This window comes from Chionomys nivalis, chromosome 6 (genome assembly GCF_950005125.1).
Source record: "Chionomys nivalis chromosome 6, mChiNiv1.1, whole genome shotgun sequence".
Taxonomy (NCBI): domain Eukaryota; kingdom Metazoa; phylum Chordata; class Mammalia; order Rodentia; family Cricetidae; genus Chionomys; species Chionomys nivalis.
This window is the reverse complement of record NC_080091.1, coordinates 52,704,207-52,729,342: the sequence shown is the minus strand read 5'-3', so window position 1 is coordinate 52,729,342 and position 25,136 is coordinate 52,704,207. Positions and strand designations below refer to the sequence as shown.

General features: G+C 35.2%; 1 protein-coding gene across 5 annotated transcripts in view; it reads right to left on the bottom strand.

The window, feature by feature from the left end:
* Slit2 (slit guidance ligand 2) overlaps positions 1-25,136 on the bottom strand; it is a 344,943-nt gene that overhangs the window by 100,154 nt on the left and 219,653 nt on the right. For all 5 annotated transcript variants that reach the window (XM_057771564.1, XM_057771568.1, XM_057771566.1 and 2 more), the window contains 4 exons: positions 20,534-20,605; positions 16,042-16,113; positions 13,077-13,240; positions 10,471-10,609 (listed from right to left, as the gene is read on the bottom strand). In XM_057771564.1, the coding sequence (XP_057627547.1) occupies positions 10,471-10,609; positions 13,077-13,240; positions 16,042-16,113; positions 20,534-20,605 (447 nt within the window). The remainder of the gene's footprint in view (positions 1-10,470; positions 10,610-13,076; positions 13,241-16,041; positions 16,114-20,533; positions 20,606-25,136) is intronic.

Genomic DNA, 25,136 nt, shown 5'->3' with positions numbered 1-25,136 from the left:
CGGACACTTCCTCAGTTTAATAACTGTCTCCACAGCTGAGTTAATATTGGCCTCTAGATGTTTGAATTTTGCATACAGCTAACACGTTTGCCTTTGGGCTGTGTCCATACTAATTGATTATCAGCTGTTTTTGTCCTGAGTTGTTCCTGAGAATTACCCATTTTCTTAACCCATTTGATGCCATTTTAATACACACCCCCAGACATACACTCATCTCCAGTTTCATCATAGCTAATAATCCTCCATTAGATCTCTTAGTCTAAATCAATACAGAAATATTTGTGAACATGAAAATGTGTATCTGTTTATATGAGCACATCTCTTGAATAAATGCTAGAGTTGTTTGAATTTATTCACAAAGATACACTTCCAAGTCCAAAAATTCACTCAGTATATAGCTAAACGAATTAAAAGGAAAATGAACTCAGTCACACTTAACCTTAATAATGTATTTATGCAGACAGAGTGAGATTCACAAAGTGAATAAAATTAAGTTTTCATCTATATCTATTTATCATCTATGTATGCATGTAAATATGAATGTATGTATGTATGTATGTATGTATGTATGTATCTATCTATCTATCTATCTATCTATCTATCTATCTATCTATCTATCTATCTATCTATCTATCTATCATCTCTGCCTGTCTGCCTGTTTGTCTATCTATCTACTAATTAGCTATAATCTATCTACCTATCATCTATATCCTTATCAATACAAAAACAAAAAAGAAAGGAGCCTGCTGTTTTGTTTTAGAATAAAAACTGAAGCCCTTTGGGTAATTACCATATATCAAGCCTTGTGTTATATCTCAAATTGGCTAATTATTGGAAATATCTGTCTTAATTCTTAATCTGCGTAACTGCAACTGATTATCCACAAATCCATGATATAATTTCTTTTTAAAGTAGCAGCTTTGATCCTTCTACGAATGAATGATATTTTGGTTCCAGCTACTCTCATTTTTATGTCAGATTCAGCATATTTTACATGTTTGAGTTCTCTATTTTGTCTTTGCAGTATTATCTGGTTAAGGGAACCAGTCACATCAGTGCTTAGAGTGGCACATTGGGATAACATCCCATCAGGACCTGCTTCCGGGCTTGCCTTTATCATTTTTGGTAGCGTCTGCTACAAAGGTGTATTTCAGCTTCTTTCTTTCTTCCTGAACACCAGGGTGATGTTTACAATGAACTCTATTCGTACCACCCCCTTGCCTAAACCATTCTCCCATGTGCTACTATTACAATCCAGCTGTTCCTCAAGCTTTAGCTACTGTTATACCTATTGAGAATTGCAAACTTAAAGTTTCCTTCAAAACACAGAGCTCTCTCACCTTCCTGGGGTCATCACGTGATGTTTCCTTTGTATAAGGATTTCCAATTTTCTCTACACAAAAGCACATCCTCATACCAGAGAAGGACGTGATTCTCCCAGGCATATCAGGTGCTCTGCTGGCCTTGTTCAGAGAAAGTAATTTATGATTCACACAAGACTCTCAACTACTCTGCATAAAGCTTCAACTTTCTGCACTGTAAGCTGTCTGAAGGCAGTCAGTGTGCTTTTTTAACCTTAATGCCGACTCAGAATGGGGGGCATTCATACTGACCAAGTACAGAGTATAAGGACAGAAACCATTTCATACTTTTTCTTCTTTTATAGCTTAACTCACAGACTTTTGCAGATTTTTAAGGGAATCTCTTGGAGTACTGTTTTTTTGTTGCTATTGTTGTTATGACCATCTATGTTCTCATTTCTCTATTTTTTTCCTATTTTTTATAATTTTATTGTACTCCTTTTCATTTATAAAGAAATGTGACCAAAACACCTTCATGTTTAAAGTTTCATGCCTCACAATCTTTTGTGAATATCATTATCATTGTGTTAACTATTACACAAGACGACTTTTAAAAGTGTTATAAATACATACATACAACAGGCATAAATACTGTTTTTATATTAGCTGATTAGTGAACACAAAGTTACAATAATAGAGAACGCAGAATCAAGTCATGCTTTAGGCTACTTGATCCTGAGTGTAATAAGAAATATATTGAAAATCTTACCTAGTCTTTAGATAATAAGAGGTAGTTTCTTAACATTGTGAACTGAAGCAAAATCATCCCAATCTTTAATTCTACATTTTCTTCAAGCACAAGAAAGTAACTTTCTATAGAAAAATAAGTTCTCTTTGAAGTTGTTACCTTATTTAAAATGAAGGGAAACTGGATCTGGAGAGATGGCTTGGCAGTTCAGAGCAGGTCATGCTCTGGATGAGGACCAGAGGTTGGTTTCTGAAAATCACTTCAGGTAGCTCAGAACCACCTGTATCTCCATATGACCTCTCTGGCCTCCATGGTTGTCTACCCACATGTGGTACAAATCACACACACACACTCACCCCTAAATAAAAGTAAATCTTCTCAAAATTAAGAAATAGTGAAATTGTATGCTATATATTTGCTACATAAAAAATTTCATTAGAAATTGTAACATTTGCTTTCATTAGCTGTTTCCTCAACACTGTCTAAGGTGAAAAAACAAATTATTTTATATATTCTGTGAGGAATTTAACATTTTTGTTTGTTTGTTTGTTTTTCATTTTCAAGACAGGGTTTCTCTGTGTAGCTTTGGAGCCTGTCCTGTAACTTGCTCTGTAGATCAGGCTGGCCTCGAACACACAGATATCTGGCTGCCTGCCTCCTGAGTGCTGGGATTAAAGGCATGTGCCACCACTGTCCAGCCTAATATTGCATGTTTTATTTATCTTTAAAACTTATTATTAAACAAAATAATTAGAATAAAATTAATTACACAGGTGATAGCTAAGTAACTGAGATATTATGAATTGTATACTAAATAAAGTTTATCCAGGATTTATTAAATATTTCTATTTGTTGTTTATTTTTTATTTGAGATAGGGTCTCATTCTAGCCTAGTCTGGTCTTTAACTCATTATAACTCAAGCTGGACTCAGGCTCAAGGCACTCCTGCCTCAGTCTGCCAAGTGTTTGTATTATAAAACATAGTATAAAACAGAATACTTAGCAAGTCATTTTAAAATTATTTAATTCAGAACAGACTAAACACAAGCTGATCAAATCTTAATTATTTAATATTTCATGTAAATATTAAAAGGATTTTTAAATAACTTGGGGAAATACTGAATAAATACTATTATAAACAATTAAAAATTCAAAATTTTGGAAGATGAAATTAGAGAAAAGGCTTGCAAAAAGGACAAACTGCACAAAAGTAAGAGGGAAAGTGTTTGAACAGAAATGGAAAAAGAAGAAATTTTTAAGTAGTCTCAAAATATAAATTCAGTTTGTAAACAGGTATTCATATTTCAAGATTACTGTTACTTTCATTCCTTCATACTTTTGTGCCCCTCAACAGAAGAATGGATAAAGAAAGTGTGGAACATCTACATATTAGAGTAATACTCAGTGATAAAAAAAACAGTGACATTGAATTTTGTATGCAAATGGATAGAATTAGAAAACACTATCCTGAGTGAGATAACCCAGACCCAAAAATATGAATATGTTAAGTATTCACTCATTAGTGGATACTAGCCATAAACAAAGGACATTGAGCCTGTAGTTCATGATCCTAGAGAAGCTAAGTAATAAAGTGAAACCTACCCCGCCCCAAAAAACATATATAGATCCACCTGGAAATTGAAAGACAAAATTGGGGAGCATGAGGGTGGGGGTGGGTAAAAGGAAGGAGAGCAGGGGAAGAGGAGGGGAGAAGGAGAGGGTTGGGGAGAACTTGAGGAAATGTTATAGTCGAGATGGAGGAAGGACAGATACGATAGCAAGGATAGAGATATATTGATTGAGGGAGCCATTTTGGGGTTAGCAAGAAACCTGGCTCTAGAAAAATTCCCAGGAATCCACAGGATGACCCCAGCTAAGACCCTAAACAATAGAGGAGAGAGTGCCTGAACTGGCCTTGCCCTGTAGTCAGACTGTTGCTTATCTTAAATATCACCATAGAACCTTCATCCAACAACAGATGGAAACAGAGGCAGAGACCCACATCGGGGCACTGGACTGAGCTCCTAAGGTCCAGCTGAAGAGCTGAAGAAGGGAGAGTATGAGCAAGGAGGTCAAGACCATGATCGATTCACCCACTGAGACAATGCGCCTGAGCTAATAGGAGCTCACCAACTCCAACTGGCCTAGGAGTGAACGAGTATGGCATCAACATAGTCCCTTTGAATGTGGTTGACAGTTGGGGCAGACTGAGGGGCCAACGACAGCGGCACTGGGATTTGTCTCTACTACATGTACTGGCTTTGGGGGATCCTATTCTCTTTGGATGTATACCTTGCTCAACCTGAACCTAGAGGGAAGGGCCTTGGACTTTCCACAGGACAGGGTGCCTTGCCCTCTTTTAAGATTAGAGGGGGGTGGGGGAGGGTGTGTGGAGGGAGTGGGAGGAGAGAGGAAGGAAGGAAGTGGGAATTTGGGTTGGTATTTTTGAAAGTAATAAATTAAAAAAAGCTCAGTGAGCTGTTTCAAGATTGATTTCTTTTTATTTTAGTAAGATTCTTTAACTCATCTCAGTTTTTTTCTTTCCTCTCTTCTGCCACAAAATGAAACTATTAGTCTTTCTAAGGATTACATATCTATGCCCTGGCATTACAAAAGAAATATGACTTCAGAGAAAGGTATCTATGCATCATCTTTAAGGTGATAAATGCATCCATCTCTCAAGAAAGAGAGTAATTACAACATGTTGGTTTGGTCATCAGAGAATGCAGCCAAGGTAGATATAACACTTACCGTGGACTTCAAACTAGTATATGTAAGAAGAAAATTTTACTGATGAATTCTTTCAGCTTTCTAGTCCACTTTAGCCTAGACTAGTAGACATTTTTAAAATTAAATTTATTTATTCAAATTTTTGGAAATTCTGCTTCTAAGCAATCATTATGTCAACAAGGAAAGCCTGACTCGACTTTGTGGTTACACTTATTAATCTTGGTACAACAGCTCTCTCATAGATAAGTCAACATTAAGTGCTTGATTGATTCTGAATTGTGTATACTCTCACTTCCAATACTATTCATCAACTGCATATCAAAGTGCTTTGGTGTGCCACGGTATTAGTTTTGTTACAGGTTAGGTTACTCTCTGGTGGCTTGAATAGAACTTGTTCTTGCCTTCTTAGAACTCAAACTTTGGTATTGAAAGATGTTTAAAAACACAAATACACATATCTGCTAAAGAATTTTCCCTTCCTGTTATGATTTTTTTAAAAAAAAAATATTTATTTATTATGTATACAATATTCTGCCTGCAAGCCAGAAGAGGGCACCAGACCTCATTACAGATGGTTGTGACCCACCATGTGGTTGCTGGGATTTGAACTCAGGACCTTTGGAAGAGCAGGCAATGCTCTTAATCACTGAGCCATCTCTCCAGCCCCCCTGTTATGATTTTTTTTTTTACACGAGGGATGGTTCCCTTTACTGTACAAAACATTTTAGTTCTATGTGGTCCCAATAGTTAAGTCATAACAGTTATAATGTCAGAATGGATGGAGACAGCTGCTGAGAGAGGGAAAGACCATGTTCTCTAAGAGTGAAGCTCCTGAGAAGTTGACTGTGGCTCAGTAAAAGACTATATACCCTAGAATATTGGTACTGTACAAATTGGTCTTTAAGGGTTTAAAAATAAAAATCACAAAGTTAGGTGGATGGAAAAGGGGGAGTGGATCTGCAAAGAAATGGTGGAAGGGAGGTAGATATGATCAAAACATGTTACTTGAAATTCCCAATGAATTAAAAAAATAAAATAAGCTTACAAATTAAAATGTGATCAGTAGATACAGTCAAAACTTATTCCCAGCCCATGAATGCAAATGCAAACCATTGGCCATGATAAAATCATTGTGTAGTCAGGCTTCCTGAGGAGAGTTCCCCCAGGGTTTTCTGAACATGCCTCTGAAGTGGTTTTCCTCCTCTGTAAAACTCATCACACGAGTCAATGAAAATTCAAATTATATGCTATGTGTGCAAGCATTCAGCACTGAAGAGTTTAAATAGATGTTAACCTATTTCTAGTTTATGATGTTTTATATCTTCAAGAAAAAATGTTTTGTAAAACACCAAAATATGATTTGTGCTTCCTAAAAACAGAATGGAGATAATATTTGCATACTATTTAGTAACCTAGATCACAGACAGGTGTTCACTCTTATGTAGAGCTTATATCCTTTTTCTTTATTACAATTATGAATCTTATAATAAAGATGTATCACAGCCTAAGAAAACAAACATGTCAAAACTATTAAAATATCTCAATCTGAAATAAAGATGTTACACAGATAACTCACTTATACCTTGTTGTGAAATATTTGAATAAGATGAATAAATACTTTAATAATAAAATGATAATAGTGTAAACAATAATATTTGAATAAAGTTATCTCTAAAAATTGAAAATAATGTTTTCTTGAGTACCATTTGCATGATTTTTCAATACTACCAATATTCTTTATTTTCAACAGACAAAAATGTGAGTCACTGAGCTAGTATGTTACATTTCTGAAGGTGTTTCATTCCCACTGAATAATGAATAATGAATAAAATTCATCTGTAGCCTGACGAACGTTTTTATACCAACTTATAAATTGAAGTTATGGTACCACAATATGACACATTACCTCTTTAATATAGGTAAACCCAATGGGATGCATTATTTAGTAGAACTTCCATGCTGCTAAACTCCACCATTATGTGAAGTCTATAGAGCATGCAAGGTAGAGGCAAAGTGCTAAAGTGAAAAATAAAAATGATTAATAGAACAAGCCATTTAAAATGTCCCACATCACTGTATTGCTTTTGATAAATTTTTGCCCCTAGCTTGCTCTTCTAGAACATCTGTTAGTCCCCCTTTGTTAGGAGCAGATCTGACCGCTTTCTTCCTGTGTGCACATACAACTTCTTTAACTCTTGATTTTCCTCACTTGTTTTATTTGACATTATTTTTTTCTCAAAGATATTCTTTCATTCTAATTTTTTAACGATTGCAGGTTTCTGAATTTTTAAGTCAGTTGTTTTTGAATAACAAATTGAGCTGTTCATTTTCACCCTTTGGGATTCCCAGTCTTAACATTGATAAGTGGCTTTTGTAATCACTGTTGACAAAATTGGATCCTTTCATATGAATGGTTAAAAGTCTGAACTGCTTTGGACTTCAGTGGGCTCACAGGCAGCAACACTTGCTTGAGCAGACCACATTGGCTGGAGGCTCTTTCTTGCTTTCACTGCCCTAGCCTTCTGCCTCTTTTCTCTTTCCCTTGGTTGCTTGATGAAATTACTTTTCAACATAGATTTTTTTTGGGGGGGGGGTCAGTTACTTCCTAATTTTTGACTCAGGCAAGTTCTTTCCTTGTTTAAAATTATTATAACCTGCATGATGTTATTTGAACCGCTTTACAATTTTTACTTCTTATTTACAGTCTTCCCATTGCTTAGGTTTGAAATTGGCATCGGTTTTGCTGCATTTTCCCATAAATCCTCACCAGTAGTATTAATTCCTACTAAGCAAACCTCTGTATTAACTCTCATCTGTTTCCATGTCCCCTTCTTATTATTGTCTAACATTTCCTCCTCTCCCAACATCCACAAAGGTAAGGCAATAGATTCCTAGGTATCTTCTGCTTTGAAAGTCTATTGAGATACAGCCCTAAGACTAATTCTTTTGGAAGATTCAATTAAAAATACCTGTTTCCAGATGCATTCCAAATAAATTCTAAGATTTTTATAGTATCGAAACCCTCTATGAAGTTGCACTGACCCATTTTTAAATGTCCTTTCCTCTGTTCTCTGCATTATCACATATCACCCAAGCAGCATTCCTATATAATCTGTCCATTAATGTTTTATTAACTCAGAGTTTCTTTCCATTCATCACCTCTCTATGGGGTTTAGTTCAGGTGCTACTTTTGTAAGTGTTCCAGGTTTGAGTTATCATTTATGGGTTTCTAGATTATGTTGTGTATATAGTTCTACAAATATTTTATTTCCCAACAACAAAATGTTTTAGTTTCCAAAAATGATGAAATCATAGAAGAGAAGTAACATAATCATGAACTCAGAGTCAGTAAATGATAGATAAAACTGGGATTCTAAACAAAATATATCAACTCTTCTTACTCACTATATCTTGGCCTCCCCTCTGCTTTCTGTAATGCCTTCTGCCTTTGCATGCATTCCACTCATCTAACAATGAATACCTGATGCCTCATTCCATAGTTATTAAATGCTATTAGCAAAGAACCACTCATTAATTAAAAGAAAAATCTCTAAAAAAATGATGATGACTTTATATACTAAATATATTTTTTGTATCTGGATAGGTCATTATACTGTTTTACTGTTTAAGAAAAAAAAAACCCATGAACTGAAGTCAATACATCACAGAGATACTTGTACATGTAGATCTATTATGGTAACACTACCCAATATCTAAGTTATGGAATCAGCCTAAGCAACTGTCAGCAAATGACGGATAAGGAAAATGTGGTCTACATGTAAACACAGTGGAATTTTATTTGTCTCTAAAGGAGAAAGACATATGTAGTTTTCTGGAAAGTGAATGTGACTGGAAATCAACATACCAAATCGATAAACTAGATAGAAAAAGAAAAAAATATTTCCCATTTTATGATTTTTTTTTCTTATTTGTGGGTTCTAAAAATTTCTTATAGGAACAGAAAGCCACATATGTATACACACATAAATACACAAAAATATACATATGAAGCATAAAAGCAAAATAGAGACTGGGGTAAGGAAAGAGAGGCCAGCAGAGGGAAATGCAAGTTGGGAAGAAGAGGAAATTGAACTAGGGTGAATATGATCACAGACATAAGATATTTGAAAGAAATTGCCTTTATGAAGTCCAATGTTATATGTGAGTATACATCAATAAAATTATAGTATACAGATGCAGTCTTTTAAACAATAAGGATTATTGAATGTATGCCACTGCCTCTGCTTTGTCTCTATCATATATTCTTCATGTGTCCGTAAAAACAAATCTTGCGGAGATTAATGGTTATTGTGGATTTCTTTTCATAATATACTTCAGGCTTAGTTATATGTTCTAACTAAGCTCAAAAACTTCAGTAATAATGCCTTCAGTGATAGACAGAGACTTATTACAACTGTGTTTTCTTTTTGCAATGCCTCTTCCCACTCACCTCTATAATCTCTATTGCCTACCACTCAATTCCACCTCTGTTATTTGTTCCTAATGTTTCTTTCTTACAGAATTGGACCTGGTACTTCCCAAACCATATCTTATTCTTGATACCCAGCCAAAACCAAATACATAGAAATCGTAAGATACTATTCCACCAACTAAACCTTGGATGAAGTCTATTATGCTTTGGTGATTATATAAAAATCTCAATGGATTTTGGAGGCTCTATAGAAAATTATGTTTCTTACACCAATTATCTAAACACATTATTAAGTACATATTATACTTGAAGATAACATATATCTTGGACTAAGATTATTCTCCCATAAAGAAAATTGAAGCAGTTCACTTATTATAGAAATTAAACAAATGGATTGAAAGGGGTAGTTCTTGAAAACTTCTTTTTGCTTTTTATGAGAAATTGTTCCTCTTTTATTAATTTAAGCAAACAATCAAAAACTGATTACAGTGTTACAATTTAGAGTTGCCCTATAAAACAGTAACATGATAATCTAGGCAGTTAGAGATACCTTCTTCATTAATAGAAACTGGGATCAGAATTTTCCTTGATACTTCCTATGATGCTGATGTTCTAAATTGCATCTTATATGCATTTGTTTCATGAACATGACTTACATTTCACAAGGACACTAACCATCAATCCTCAGTGTCACAAAAAGAAGGTCTATAATAGTCAAGAGAACTGAGCTTTTGATGGAAGTAGTAACTATGTTACAAACTTTAAAAAGTTTTCTAGCTAAGTAATAGATTACACTCGCTACAATCTAGCACATTCTATATTTTATATACTCTATGCATTTAAAAAGGATCATGAGACTTCAATCTAAATCTGAGTTTTTAAGTAAGCAGTAACCCTCTCGTTGTGCTTTATTTACTTCTGTTGGCCTCCTTTTTGTACTCCATTGCTTTAGCCAGAACCCAACATCACTAAACCTGCTGACCTTAACGTCAGGATGTCTTTAAAAGAGCCTAAATGCTTATTCAAATATAATTTTCTGAAATATATTCCTCTTAATTATACCTATGATAAAATCAAATCATAATCCTTTCATCAACGTATATAACTGAACATAGGAAAGGTTGATACATTTCTTAAAAGATGATTTGCCTAAAGCAACTAATCAGAGGGGCCTGAGAAGCCAAAACTTCCTGAAAGCAAACCATGCATTGGATTAATTAAGGAGGTAGAAAGAGAAAGAGAAAATCTGGGGCACATACATTTCCGTGATGGTCTCAGGAAGATTTGTGGGGATCTCAGTAAGGCCTTTTCCTCGGCAATCTACAATATTGTTGCTACAGGTACAGGCAGCAGGGCAGTGCAGAACACTGCAGGAGGGAGCCATGAATGACTGATGACCTGAAAGAGAAAAAAAAAAATCAACAGAAGTTAGATTTTTCTCTGGAATTTCACAATAGGAAGATATATGGACTGTGTTCATCTTAGAAAGCAGGAGACAAAGATCAAATTCTCGCATGCTTATTTATTAAATAAGCATCCTTAATATTTCTAGAATATATTTGGGAAAGCATGCTGTTATATCTTAATAAGATAAGAAATCATAGCAATTGTAACATTTTCAAAACTTAGAAAAGGTTAGTAAAACTAAATTTAGATTCAAGACCAGAATTCTATTCAAAAGTAACATGAGTTCTCAAAAAGCAGATATTTCAGAATGCGCTATATAATTTCTAATAAGCTTAACTGGAGTTTGGTTTTAATCAAACTGATGTAGCATAATTTACTTTGCTTATGAAAAAAAAAGAAAAAAATACAGAGGACTTCCATCTTGATTGACATAACTGTTGGTCAAATTAAGTTAGCCCACGCCAACAAATGGAGGAGAAAACTAGATAATAGAAGTTTGATGTCTGGATAGATTCAAAATTGCTGCTTTCTTTGAAGTTATTATGGTAATTTGTGGGATATTATTCTATAATTGTTCATCCAAATGATTCTTTTCAGGGCTTCATCTGGTAGAAACTTTTGCTATGAGCAGTCACCTGCAGATGTGTAATTTCACTGCTCAGTGTTTGAACACAAAAGTCTCCTGAAATCAGATTTCCCAGTCTGAGTAACGAAAACCAGAACATCACCAGCCAGGTTGCACCAAACAGGCGCCTGCTTAGCCATGGTTTCTGGAGAAAATCAGGACAATCTTCTGGGATCTACTGGGAAGGGGCCCTCCTGGTGTGAGAGAAGTGCCAGGAAAAGACTGTTGGCTAGCTGCTAAACCCATCCCTCCACACTGGTTCTCAAAGTACAACAATATTCTAAGTCTAAAAAAAAAATGCAAGGAGGGAGAAAACACAAACACAAAATATAAACTTGCCTTCTTCCTCATCTAGAAGGCAGCGCGGAGAAAACAAAGAAGAGAAAAACGATGGTTAGAGAAATGTTAGTCATTTGTTTGGATTTTTTAAAAGCAACCAAACACATCAAAAATATTCCAGGGTAATATAAGAAAATTGCAGGTAGATCACAAAGTGTGGAAATACATTTAAACATCTGAAAGACTTCTTTAAATGTTCAAAAATGAGCTAGTAATTTTCTTCCAGTCATTTAAAAATGGGAACTGCTTTCAATGCCTGGTAATCGTGGGTGAAGAGATGAGGACCTCCACACATACCAGAACAAGTGGCTGTAAAAATCCCTTATAAAGTAAGATCATATTTGGATAAGGCCTATGGAAATCAACACTATAATATCAGTCATCTTTTGATTACTTACAACAATGAAAAGAATATAAATGATATACAAATATTTGTTATAATAGTGCATTGCTTACAGACTAAAGACAAGAAAATGATGATAAAGTTTCAGTACTGATCACTTGTTTTAGTAATGTTTTGATGCTGGTTGCTTGAATCCATATCTGTGCAGATAAATAAGAAAAGCCAATTATATAGTGATTTCAAACTTTGTGTTAGGCTTGGAAGTGTTCTTGTCAAAATATACCCCAGGCTCTATCCCCAGGATAATCATAAATTTATGTGTTTCATTATATTTTAAACAAATTGTTTTGAAGCATACTTAGCTATATATTCATATAATACACACAGTCATAGGCATGTATATAATTTATTTGTGTGCATATGTACATATATGTATGCAAATATAGACTATTTAGGTTGAGATCCTTGAATTTGAACATATAAAATTGGAAAAGCTTATGATTTTATACTATATTTTAGTCTCCAATATAGAGAATAATTTATATTGTTCATATAGTTGTTTCAAAGAGGTAAAGTGAGGCAGCTATGTGTGATATATTTACATTACTGTTTAGACATGCAGAATATAGCAAATGTTAGCTATTGACAAACATGGTTTGCAGATGTTTTAGTGCATAAGGCAGTTATATACTTATTTTTAGTAGAACTGAATCATTAGATGTATATATTTATAAAGAGATACTCTATCTTTTTATAATTACAGTTGAGTTATACTGAATTTTAGGATAAGTATCCAGGATTACTAGTCATTTTTCACTAGTGAGCATAAAAGTAGACAGTAATCTTCAATAAAAGATAAAGCAGTATTTCACAAATATTGTTACAGTTGGGAGTTTCCTATATTCCCTTGGGATGCAACTGGAAAGATGGTTCTCTCTGAGTTATCAACAATCAACAATTGCCCTAGGTACAAATGTCCTAGAATCGAGTGTTCTTCTCGCTGTACAACAGAGTCTCCATGGTGATGAATGCATGATGACTCCCTGGGGAGCAAATCTGAACCTTTGAAATTTGAATTCCTCACACCTGTTACACCAGTGTTGTCTTTGTTGTTGTTGTTGTTTAAAATACTACAACCCCACTGATCTTACCACTGCAGACAAATTCTCGTTTTTGAACCTCTGCTACATTGTGTCCCCTCAGGTGAGATGGGCCCATACACTGAGTGTACAAGCCCACCCGAGGCCTTTGGCGAAGCCAATCCGAGAGCCAGGCCAGGTGGCAGTCGCAGTACAGGTTGTTTGAATGGAGTCGACTAAATAAGAGGGAGGAGTTCAAAGCAAGAAAACAGGAGTCAGTTAATTCAAACTTTATCTGTAAAAAGATATACTTCTTTAAAAAAAATAAAACAACACCAATACAGGCACACCTTAGGGAATTCCTAATACAATTATTTCTCAGATAATTAAACTACTTCATAAACATGAGTCAGTTCTAGTTTTAGCTAGGCAAAAAGGCAGAAGAAGAAGGATCACGAAATTATTTTTGCTTATATTCCTTCAAAAGGGTAATGAGAAAAAAAATATCAGCTTGGGGCAAATTATTCTCCATCCCCACCATAACAAAGCCAAGGAGGTGGTCCAAGGCTGTGGGCATGAAGAGGGGTGGATGGCAAGTGTTTAGAACTAAAGGTGTGGCTTATAGTTCAAATATCAGCAAAGACCATTATTAGTTTCTATAGCAACGGCTTACAAAGTCATTTTAGCATAGCACTATTTTGCTGAGTAAGACAAATAATAATTCAATATAAGGCAGTCGGCTTTTAACATACCTCTTGTAATTTCTCCCTTCCCTCCCTTCTTTTTCTCCCACCCCACTGGGCCCAGTCTCTCAGAAAAGGGATTAGCTGAATTTGGCTCTTAGAATCTAGCTTCAAAGAGCAAAGAGTAAAATTAAAAGGCAAAATGGCTGGAAGGGGAGAAATTAAATAAGACCCCTTTATGCTGCCAGAATCTATGCAAGATCATGGGTTCCTTCCAAATTGCAAATAGTACTTCTCCATTAATAAAATATCAGGCAAATGTATCCAGTAAATTAGGTAAATGACTTCAAACTGTGTTTTACCTTCGCTCAAACTAAAGACAGGGCACCTAATGCTATAAATCAAAACATCATTCCTAAAATTGTCTATGACACAGTGGGACAATTTTAGCCCCTTTTAGCTGATGTGTTCAATCCTAACTCAATAATGATAATGGATTGTAAAATACAGAACTCAGCCTAGAAAGATAATCCAAGTATAAAAATGGAATTTTTAAGTACCAACGATGCTAAAGAAAAATGAGCCAACCAAAAGGGAGGGAATTTAAAATTAAATGATGGCCATATTCTCCTTGAGTGTTTGTTTAAGAACCAGGATGACCTGCATCAAAACTAAAATGGATATCCTGAAGTCAAATATTGGATTTTTGGAATGGTGAGTGACCAGCTCCTTAGTTTGCTGAGAATTTGAACACTGCCTTTGGTAGCCACTGGTACCTCTTTTACCATTCTTACCAAATAGGTTCAACTAAACAGAGCCTGTTTCCATGTTCATGTCAAACAGGGAGTGATAAAAAGATACAAAAAATATTTTAAAAATGTACAGCTCAATACAATTAATAAGAAAAAGTTTAAAAAAATGAAAAACAATTTACAGCTTGTTTGGAAGACAAGCTAGTATATGGCTACCAGCAGATAAAGGCACTAAAATGCAATGATAGGTTCTTTTACAGTTTAACTATATTTCTTTTTATGGGTATTAAAATCATAGTTCTTTCTTTGCACATATATTACATAAAGTTAATATTAAACTCATTTTGTCAAAAACAGTTTAGGTAAATGAGGTTATTAATCAATCTCATTTTGATAGGGATATAAATTTAGTTATTAAATTAACAATGTCAAGGAATTAAAAGACTTATAAATTGAAGCACATTTTAATTTTATTTTTTAGATAAGATTGCAGCCTGCATCCTTGGCTAGAACTCACTGCATAGACGAGACTGGCCTTGGACTCATTAGCTCTACCTGTCTCGGCTACCTGAATACTGAGATTATTGAGATTAAAGGCCTTGCCACCAAACACAACTGAGTGGGTGTTTATTTAAGAAATAAAAGGAATGTTTCCAAGTATCAGATAGTTGATTGCTTATTGATTTACTTTGTTTATTTTTATAAGGGAGAATCTCATGTAACTCATGCTGCTTTGACCTCCCTATGTAGCAAAGGTCAGCTTTGAATGCCCGAACTTCCTGTTTTGCCTCTTAAATGATTGGATTGCCAATTGTGCATTGCCACGCCCGGCTTGGTTATTTGCTGTTTTAAAAAGAGAAATATTTTGAAAAATTAATCAAAATAGACATAACTGATTTAAAAATAAGTTTCCCAACCACAAGGCCAAATCTTTGATTTTTGGTCCCATGTTTCTAGTAATTCACTTTTTAGGTCTGGGTGATTTTGAACCCCAGTTCACAAGAGATCTGTTGTCTTAAAATACTAAAATTAAAAAGCTGCACGTTGGCGTTTAACGGTTCATTTTTCTTGGAGAGAGAAAAATAAGCTGTAGTTCATACTTTATTTCATAAAAATATCTTAATGACTGTGTGTGACCCTGGAAAGATAGTTTTAAATGTAAATGCTGACACAGCTTTAATTATGCAAGCACCAGTGGGTGATGCCCTGACTTTACATTACAGAGAACGCTGGAGCACACGTTAGCTGTATTAGGTCTGCTTCTAATACAGTAATAAAATCATAAAGATTTCCCATTTATCATTTCTGACAGCCAATCAAGGAGTCTTTCACTTTTTAATGAAATGTGACCTCTCCAATAGCTCAAAGTAAATGTTTTATTTTTCTCCAAACTTTCTGCAATGTATATCATTTGTAAGGAAACCAAGTTTTCAGAGTAATAGTTCATTTTCGAAAGCAGTACTTCTAGCATTCTTCCCAAGTTGCATTTTCTTTGCCTATGCTATAATGAGCTAATGGTCCCATACACTGATTATTAAAAATTGTACTGAAGTAACAGTCTTAATAATTAAATCCATCTTTTTGTACATTTTGGCTACTTACAATGTCCTAAGTTTAGGCATATGGTTGAAACTTGCCACTGAAAGTCTAGTAATATTGTTATTGTTGAGAGTGCTGTAGAATAAAAAAAAGTTAAAATCTTTAGTTAGATTTGGAAAACCATTGATCTTTTTATATTAACATCAAAATTTCTTATGACTTCATTTAAGTAAAAAACTTCTTTGTAGAGAACACATAGAGAATTCACTATTTTAGAGAAAATATGATACCTAATTTTCATATTTAAATATATTACTATGCATTCCATCTTATTAAACACTTGAAAAATATATATGTAGGGCTTAGGTCAGACATTTTTGTTACATTATACTATTGCATGCAAGCCTGTTTGATTATCATAGAAAAATGAATTAGAAAATTGGACTTTACATCTTTGTTTAATTAGTGTCCATGGTGATGTTCACATTCTTGGACTCTTCAGCTGACATCCCATACCAACAACACATAATCGTTATTATAAAGGACTATTTAATTACCCTTTGCTGTGGGTAATGGCTACTCCTTAAGCTTGGGTGAAATATCATGTATATATATTTGGCATTTTTATCTTTTGGAGATGAGGCGTCTTGCTCTGGCAGAATATTAAAGCCTTAGTGTATTCTTTTAGTTGTCGCATGGCATACTGTCCTTTGTGTAATTCTGTTGGGTCACAATCTTAGTCATCATGTCGTGAGGTAGAGTCAGAAAGACAGGTGGTCAAAGGAGCTCTGGTGAAAGGTATAATTGTTGCTTAATTCAGATTGCTCCTTCTCTCCCTTCATAGTTATTATTATGTTGAAAATGGGAAAGAGAATCAATTGAAAGAAAATTCCTATGTGAAGTAAACTTTTTACTTCAAACATCAGATATACTGTAACAGTATTTCACAAGTAGTCCATGATGGCAGAGCATAAGTAAATACCAGATTTTAGACAACATGAGGCAGTGGATTCAATGTTTTATAGATGCTCGTGAATTACGTATTCTCTCTATGTGACTTTAAGTCACTAGGTTAGTTATTTTATCTGTGAATACATTTCAAAACTGGGTAGGAAAGAGGGTCATTCAATGTTTTAAGTACATAGCTGATGTAACCAGCTTTCCAGAGAAGTCAATTCCTGGTCTCTTGATAATACCATGGACAGTAATCCAGCACACCTGATGGTATAACTGAAGAGGTATCACTGAAAAGGTACTCTTTCTAGTTCTCACACGGGTAATTAACAAAAAGAAATAGATGAATTAATTACTAGTATTTTTAACAATAAGAAGGAGATTGAGCTAAACATTTCTATTTCAAAGTTCCTGGGTGAGTCATATTGCTTGACCACCTTCCGTAGCACCGGGGGAACAAACAACTGAACACTAGGTATGACAACGGCGAATATCATGTCTGGCTTACTAAGGAGCACATCATGCTCCGCTGTCAGTCCATTTTTGGTTTCTGTTTGTTTGCTTGCTTGTCTGTGTTTTGTTTCTTTGTCTTTCTTTCAAGAGTAGTTTGAGGGTTTATTGAAGATATTTTCACGCCTGCCTTCACCATGTTGATATAGGAAACAAGAGGCTCAGCAGAACAAGAAAGACATAGTCAAGTGTGCCTGCAGACTCCACAAGGGAGAGGCCTGTCCCTTCTTGTCTATTTTCTTGCCCATTCCATCTCTTCGTTGACTCATTTCATTGATGTCCCTTGTCTGACCTCCACAGACTGCTCAGTTAAAAAGTCCAGTGCAAACTCCTGACGAGGCTCAAATGCCATCCCCCTGCTCATCAGTGTACCTCTTTTGCATGGGCAGAACCCCCGGTGTCCTGTCAATTTCCCCCTCGAAGAATCACTCTGTTTTTACAGATCACTTAGTCTTCGATAAACTGTAGTCCCTCACTTTCACTTCATCCCCAGAATATTTCACAAAATGAGCAATCAACCCCCAAAAAGTTCATTACTCTTACCAACTCTAAGTATCTTCTGCTTGTCTTATTCATCTCTGCAGGTGTGTCTCTTTTCAAAGGGATTTGATTTCAACTGACATCTTTTCCCACTCTCAAAATTTAGGCATGCTCAACATAACTAAAATCTTTGAAGGTACAGGGTACACTGCGATACAATTTGAGATCACTTGTGAATACTTTCTTTTGCCTGGGAACTAACTCAATTTTTACGTTTGCTCTTTTTTTTTTAACCAGCATATGTTTTTATAAAAAAAGTTTTATTAGTGCAAAAATACAAAAGATTACCCTTAAAATGATGATGTACACGTTACAATTTGATGATGATTTAGTTGCTATTATCTCATACTGCCAACCAAGAACAGGACTTGGCAGAAAGTCTAGTATTTAATGGACATGACTCACTATGTTCCCATTTAATTAAGTTATAACTATTCTATAGGAAAAAATATAAATCTAGCATTTTTATTTCATTTCTCTGTCCAATGTCCTAATAAGAAAAAAGCCATACAGACAAATTTAGTTTTCAATGTTATTGAGATTATTTCTTCATAGTAAAAATACATAGTTAATTGTATATTCTATCAACCAGAATTAAACAGGAAGAATAAGAAACTAACTCTTGTCTCACCAATCCTGACTTCTCTTGGAATTTCAGACTTCATTAACTCTCTTTCTAAAAAAAGAAATCCTTATCTAGACATTTTATCAGTGATCAGAACGATCACACCATATTCTCTTGTTTGACCTCAATAGTGTCAGATAGTCAAATATGCTCATGGAATAAAAATAAAACTTAAATTAAAACCCTGGGTATCTGGAATTACATATGAACATTAAGTTGCTATTCTTGCATGAGATCATAAGAAGAGAATCTACAGAGTCAGATGCCACCCTTCTTTCAGGAACATCGTTTAGTAATGGTCTATTTAGTAATTCCATCTTTTCAAAGTTTTATCCCATTCTCCTTTATCAATCCAATTATGGAAATACTGTTTAAAATGCACTAAATGTATTATCTTTAAAATTTACATAAATTACATTTGTGACATCACAAAATTTTACCAAAAACATTAAAACATTTTAAAAATACACAAACATTTTCTTGTAGTGGATAATTTTAACTATTTGCATCTGTAAACAGGCTGTAATCATCATGGAACTCTATGATATGAAATTATGAGCCTTATTCCAATGTTTTAGATTTTTATTTAACCTCATGAATTACCATTCTTTATCATGTTGCATAGAATTGGTTCCCGCAGAGGTCAAACTTTAGACATTTTATTAAGATAAAAATAACAATATTCCAATGTTTAAATTTCTGTTTCACTTGCATAGTAACAGTTATCAAAAAGGTCAATCTTTAGAAATTTGCTAAGCTGAAAATAACAATAAACAAGGTGACTATTTCTGATTCAAGTAAATCTGTAGTTATATATGTTATATAGTTCTCTATATATGTTAAACACTTCAGTTTGTGGGACTGACACTTGCTTTCTCTCTGTTACACTCACTCATCGCCCCCACCTCCACCCTCACACACAAGCAGCACAGTTACTTGCACACTGATTAAAAAGTGGCTTTAAACTAAAGTGTATGTAAGCACTTTGACCATCTTTGAAGCAGAAAAAGATTTTTTTTCAACAGCAACCAACATGACCTCCATGTACTGAATAATTCAAACGAGTAACATTTGTGATTTTTTTTATCAACTCTTTAAAATGTTAACTCAGATCAGGGACAGGTAGAAACTCTTCTCTAATGTGTAATTAAAATAAAAATCACATAGCAATCTTACTAAAATAAACTATCTTGGTTGAAATATTATTCATCTTCAGATTATATTTCTTTCAGTGGCTCAAATACTCCTCAATTAACCCACCCCCTTTTATGGAGGTGGACTTGTTAATTCTTGTACAACTTTTAACAAATTGATAAGAAATTCAAAACCACTTCATACTGAACACATCAAATTTCTGAGTGTTTTGTGGATGGAACTAAAGCATAGAAAAATTTTTTCGCTTAAGGAGAATCGCAGTGAAGTCTCTGAAATGGATCTCATACATGGCTCATGGTTTGAATTAGGAACCCAAATTCAAAATAAACATACAAAAATGAAGTTGACTTATGTCATCATGGAAAATTGCATGATTAAATAAAAACGCCTTTCCATTTCACACTAACCACCAAATATATTAGTAAATAGTGGTTTATTTTGGATTTTTATCTTAATATTTAGGGATTTGGGAACTTTGGAAACATCTATCAATGCTATGAGGTTATTTTATTAAAAGTAGGCGTTCAAGTGCTCTTCTTAAATACAGAATGTCTACATAGAAACATTTCCTTGGTTTCTACCACATACATCTTGACTCTTCTGTGTATTCACAAGTTTTTTTAAAAGGAATATTTGCTGTTGTTGTTGCTGCTGCTGTTAGGAAAACATTTTGACACAGGGCTATTGACTAGCTAAGTCATCACAATATTACTCTCTAGAAACAATGAAACAACTTTCTAGAAAAGAATCAGAGAAATAAGCGATACTCACAGTACTTCTAGGTCTCTCAGCGCTCTAAAGGCCCCATCTTCGATGCAGCTGATCTGGTTGTAATCCAGTTGCCTGTTAAATGGATTAAAAGACTATGTAACGGAAAGGCACAGGAGCTGGGTGTAGGAGACCTGAAGATTTCTGAAGGAGGACTGACGCTTCGGTCGCACTTCCTGAAAGGCTTCCTCACACACACTCATCCACTTAAGACTGTCACAAGCCATCCTGCCCTCCCTGTGAAGCTACTGAAGTCTCTTTTTGTTCCGAACTGTCTGTGCAAATAGGAGCCCTTGGAAAGCTCCAGTAAATAATAACTGCACCTTATATTAAATGCCATAGGAATGCAATTTCATTACATCAAGAAAAGCTATCCATTAAGAGCTTTCAGCGTCATCTTGCTGAAACAATTTCATTAAGGTAAAGGGCTGTAAATCACTTAATGTCACATGCACCCCCTCAGTGACCTAACAGAATCCATCTATCAGAGAAGCCCAGCTGCATGTTAATTTCCCTATCCTTGGCAAGAAGGAGGAAGGCTACTTTCCGTTTCCATCTTTTAAAGGCAGTTTCTTTCCAGACTCCAAACTGAAAACAAGAGAGGATGCCCTGCATCTCCCCACCCATCGAACCAAGAACACACATTGGAAAGCTTACAGTCATTGTACACAGGGCTTCACTAGCGTTCAGATTTGCATTTATTGTTACATACAAATTCTGTCCAATGGCTAGAATTTTTTGAGTTAAGAAACTTTCAGAATGTGATTCCAAAAAAAGAAAAAAAACCAAACTATTTGTTCAATATTAGCGCATGATGGAAATGAATTCATTAAAACTTAAATGAAACTTTGGTTATTTTCTTTAAGATGCTAATTTTTAGCCCCAGACAATAAAAAAAAGAAAAACATCAACTGTAAGGATTTTGTCGCAATAGCATATACATTATGAAACATTTTACCTTTATTTCAGCCCACTCAATCATATATCATTCAAACAAATGACTCTTCTTTAGTGTTTTAAAGACTGAACATCAATATTCAGTTGTAGACGGAATAAAATGGATGGCTCAGACTTGTTTATGATTTTTTTTCTTTTTCTGATGTTTTTGTTTGAATTAAAAATCTTGCTGTCCATGTTAAGAAATTTACTTCCAATCTGGGAAGAAAGGATGCGGGGAGTGGGAGGAGGGGAAACTGTGGTAGGGATGTCTTGTATGTTGTATCTTTTGTCTTGTAGAGAAGAAAGCACTTTCAACAATACATAGAAAAGGAATTGACTTTCTTGAAAGAAAGAACTGATACTTCCTGTCCTGTTTCCAATGAGTGGTTCTCACAATGGTACCTTGATGTTTAGAGACATTATTGTTCCAGTAGAGAAAACGTATTTTAATGCTTCATTTGATAGAGAAATTAAATGTTTGCCCTCCATGAGTGCTCTAGTAACATGGACATATAAGAGTGAGATTACTATCAAAATATCAACGCATCTTGTCCGTGTTTCAAGTCCAGAATTTACCAAGAGGCCCAATTCACACTTGAGGACTACTCTGAAGGAACTGTTTGAACATTTCATAAAACAGCTGGTCTTCTCGCAGGGCTACTGAATAGAGGTGTGGTGATCGCATCTGCTAGCTTTCAGAGAGGTCTCTATAGATCCCTTACTTAGAAAGTATGTATGTAGGGAATATCTCATGAATGCTACATCTCAGTTTTAAATAAGTCTCCAGGATACACAATCATAGACAATACTACCTGATGTCTTGTAAATAGTACAATGTAGGACAATATAAAAGCAAGTGCATTCTGGGAAATCTAGAGTTCCACCACTATAAACCTTAGCTTTTCCCTAATACGCCCAGGACTCCTGCTACTGCAATAGATGAAAGCTTTTCCCGCTTATTAGGAAGCAATGCAGAAGTATAATTTCATTTTCCAGGAAGACATTTAAAGCCTCGTGATATAATATGGTTGCTATGGTTCCAAGAAAACACTTAGATCCTTGAGCACTTTTGATTTTTAAAGATTAAATTCATTTAACAATTAAGTTAATAGCCTTTTTATTTCGAAGTGCCAAATATATATCTACACTACCATTCTCTAACCTCTTGAACAATTTATCAAAGCCATTTAAATTAGTACAGTGGCAAGAAGTGTTACCCTTGACATGCTACAAAAGAGAAATTGTTTCCAGACAAATTGGCAAAATCTTTTAAGGCTATCAAATTTGCCTAATGCAGTCTCCAGGTTAATCTGTAAAAGGGTGAGCTGTATGTTTGCCCATATCTTATTATCCTTAGCTGTCAATGTATAAATCAGTGCTGACACAGCTGCTTCTAAATCATGCATACAATGCACAAAGGGGAATCTGGAGCATGCCAGAAAGCACCCAGGCGAATCCTGTTCTACAAGACTAAAAGACTTATCGCTTTCCTTATGGCAGAACTTGTACTATTGCTGGAAACTTAGGCACTTGAACTCCCTTTTGGTATTTGGTGTGGTTACATGTTGTTCTCGACAGTTTAACAGATATATGTAAAGATATTTGGAATGCTTGAGTTTCATAAAAGTAAAACATGAGTATATTTTTAAAGTTTTCTGAATGCTACCAAATCTCAGGACACACATTTCCTCAGGATGTAAATAATTCATGGAGTTGTGAGTAAGTTAAAGATAAGAAAACGCAAATTGTTGAATAATTTCTTCATCAATTGTAAATTTTGACAGTTAAGTGAGTGGCTACAGAAAACTTTGTGCTTTCGTGATTGCTGTGCGGCAATCTCTGTGTGCAGAATTCCATCTGTCTACAGGGTTCAAAACACACTGTCAAAATAGCCCAACAGCATAATTTATTTGGGGGTTTCTGGACCCTTCCTGCCCCCTGGTTCTTTCACTCTGCATACATCCCTCTCAATGGCCTTAAGCCCTGGATGCTTGTGCCTTCTGGAAACAAGAAAAGTGTCTGGTCTTGCATTTAGTTAAGTCTGAGTTTTCTTAGGTGGGAATTCTAATTGCAACATGGAATTGTTATGAATTAAGGATGCAGACACTTCTTATTAATTCTCTAAAATTCCAATTAATTATTCAGCCATAATTTTATTCTCTAAAGAATTCAAATGAGGACATTAGGGAGAGCAGAATTTTTTCTGATGCTTCTGTTGTACATGAAAATCACCATGAGGAGATTTTATTATTATGAAGAAAGAAACCTATTATAGTTAGATTTCTGAACTCTTCACTCAACATGGATTAGCATGGGTGTCTGTGTCTTGTCTTAGTAATTTCCGTTTTGTAATCTACACTTTGCTTCTTTTCCGGTGGGAAATCTCTCTAGTCACTCCACCACTGTCCTTATTTGTGGATTGGTTTTCCAAGCACTGCATGATTTCATGCAAATAGAGAGGTCAAACGGAATCATCACCTTCATCCTCATCCTGTTCGGTATTAAGTCCTATGCTCAGTAGTGGGTGGACAAGAATCCACTGATACCTAGGAAGCCCCAGACTCCCCGTACTGATGGCGCCTAGCTTGTGTGGCTACAGTCTCAGGCCAACAGACTCGGACACTGAGCAGCGCACTCTGTGACTCACACACTGAATATATGAAGCTTCCCTGGTTTTCTTTCACAGTGAACAGCCTCTGAGTGTAATTAATGGAAACAATATATAACCTTCTAACATTAAGTCTAAAACCAGTATAATAAAGACAAAAGGATAAATATAATAGAGCTGGAGATACTGTATGTTTTGTTAAAGTTTTCTTAAAATATTTCCTATATCCTTGCTTTAAAATTTAGTTGTCCCCAGCTGGTACCTTGGGCAACTGAGGAGAGGGAACCTGAAATGACCCTATCCTATACTGATGAATATCTTGCATATCACCTTAGAAACTTCATATGGCGATGGATCAAGATAGAGACAGAGACCCAATTTGGAGCAATGGACTGAGCTCTTAAGGTCCAAATGAGGAGCAGAAGGAGGGAGAACATGAGCAAGGAAGTCAGGACCACGACGGGTGCACCCACCTACTGTGACAGTGGAACTGATCTATTGGGAGCCCACCAAGGCCAGCTGGACTGGGACTGAATAAGCATGGGTTGAAACTGGACTCTCTGAACATGGCGGACAATGAAGGCTGATGAGAAGTCAAGGACAATGGCACTAGGTTTCGATCCTAATACATGAACTGGCTTTGTGCCTAGCCTGTTTGGATGCTCACTTTCCTGGACCTAGATAGAATTGGGAGGACCTTGGTCTTCCGCAGGGCAGGGAATTTGGACTGCTCTTCAGTATTGAGAGGAAGGGGGAATGGAGTGGGGGAGGAGAAGAGGAGTGGGGATAGGGAGAGGGGAGTGGGGGAAGGGGGCAATATGTGGGAGGAGGGGGAGGGAAATGGGAAACCGGGAGGAGGCGGAAATTTTAATTAAAAAAGAATAAAATAAAATAAAAAAATTTAGTTGCCATACTGTATTTTAATCTTATATGCAAAGCTTATTTCACAGTGTTAAATTTAGATGATTGCATCTCTAAACATAGCAAACATATATTTTTCTTCAACATCCAAGAAATAATATCCAGTTGCTAATTGGCTTTCTTTCATAAAAATTAGAA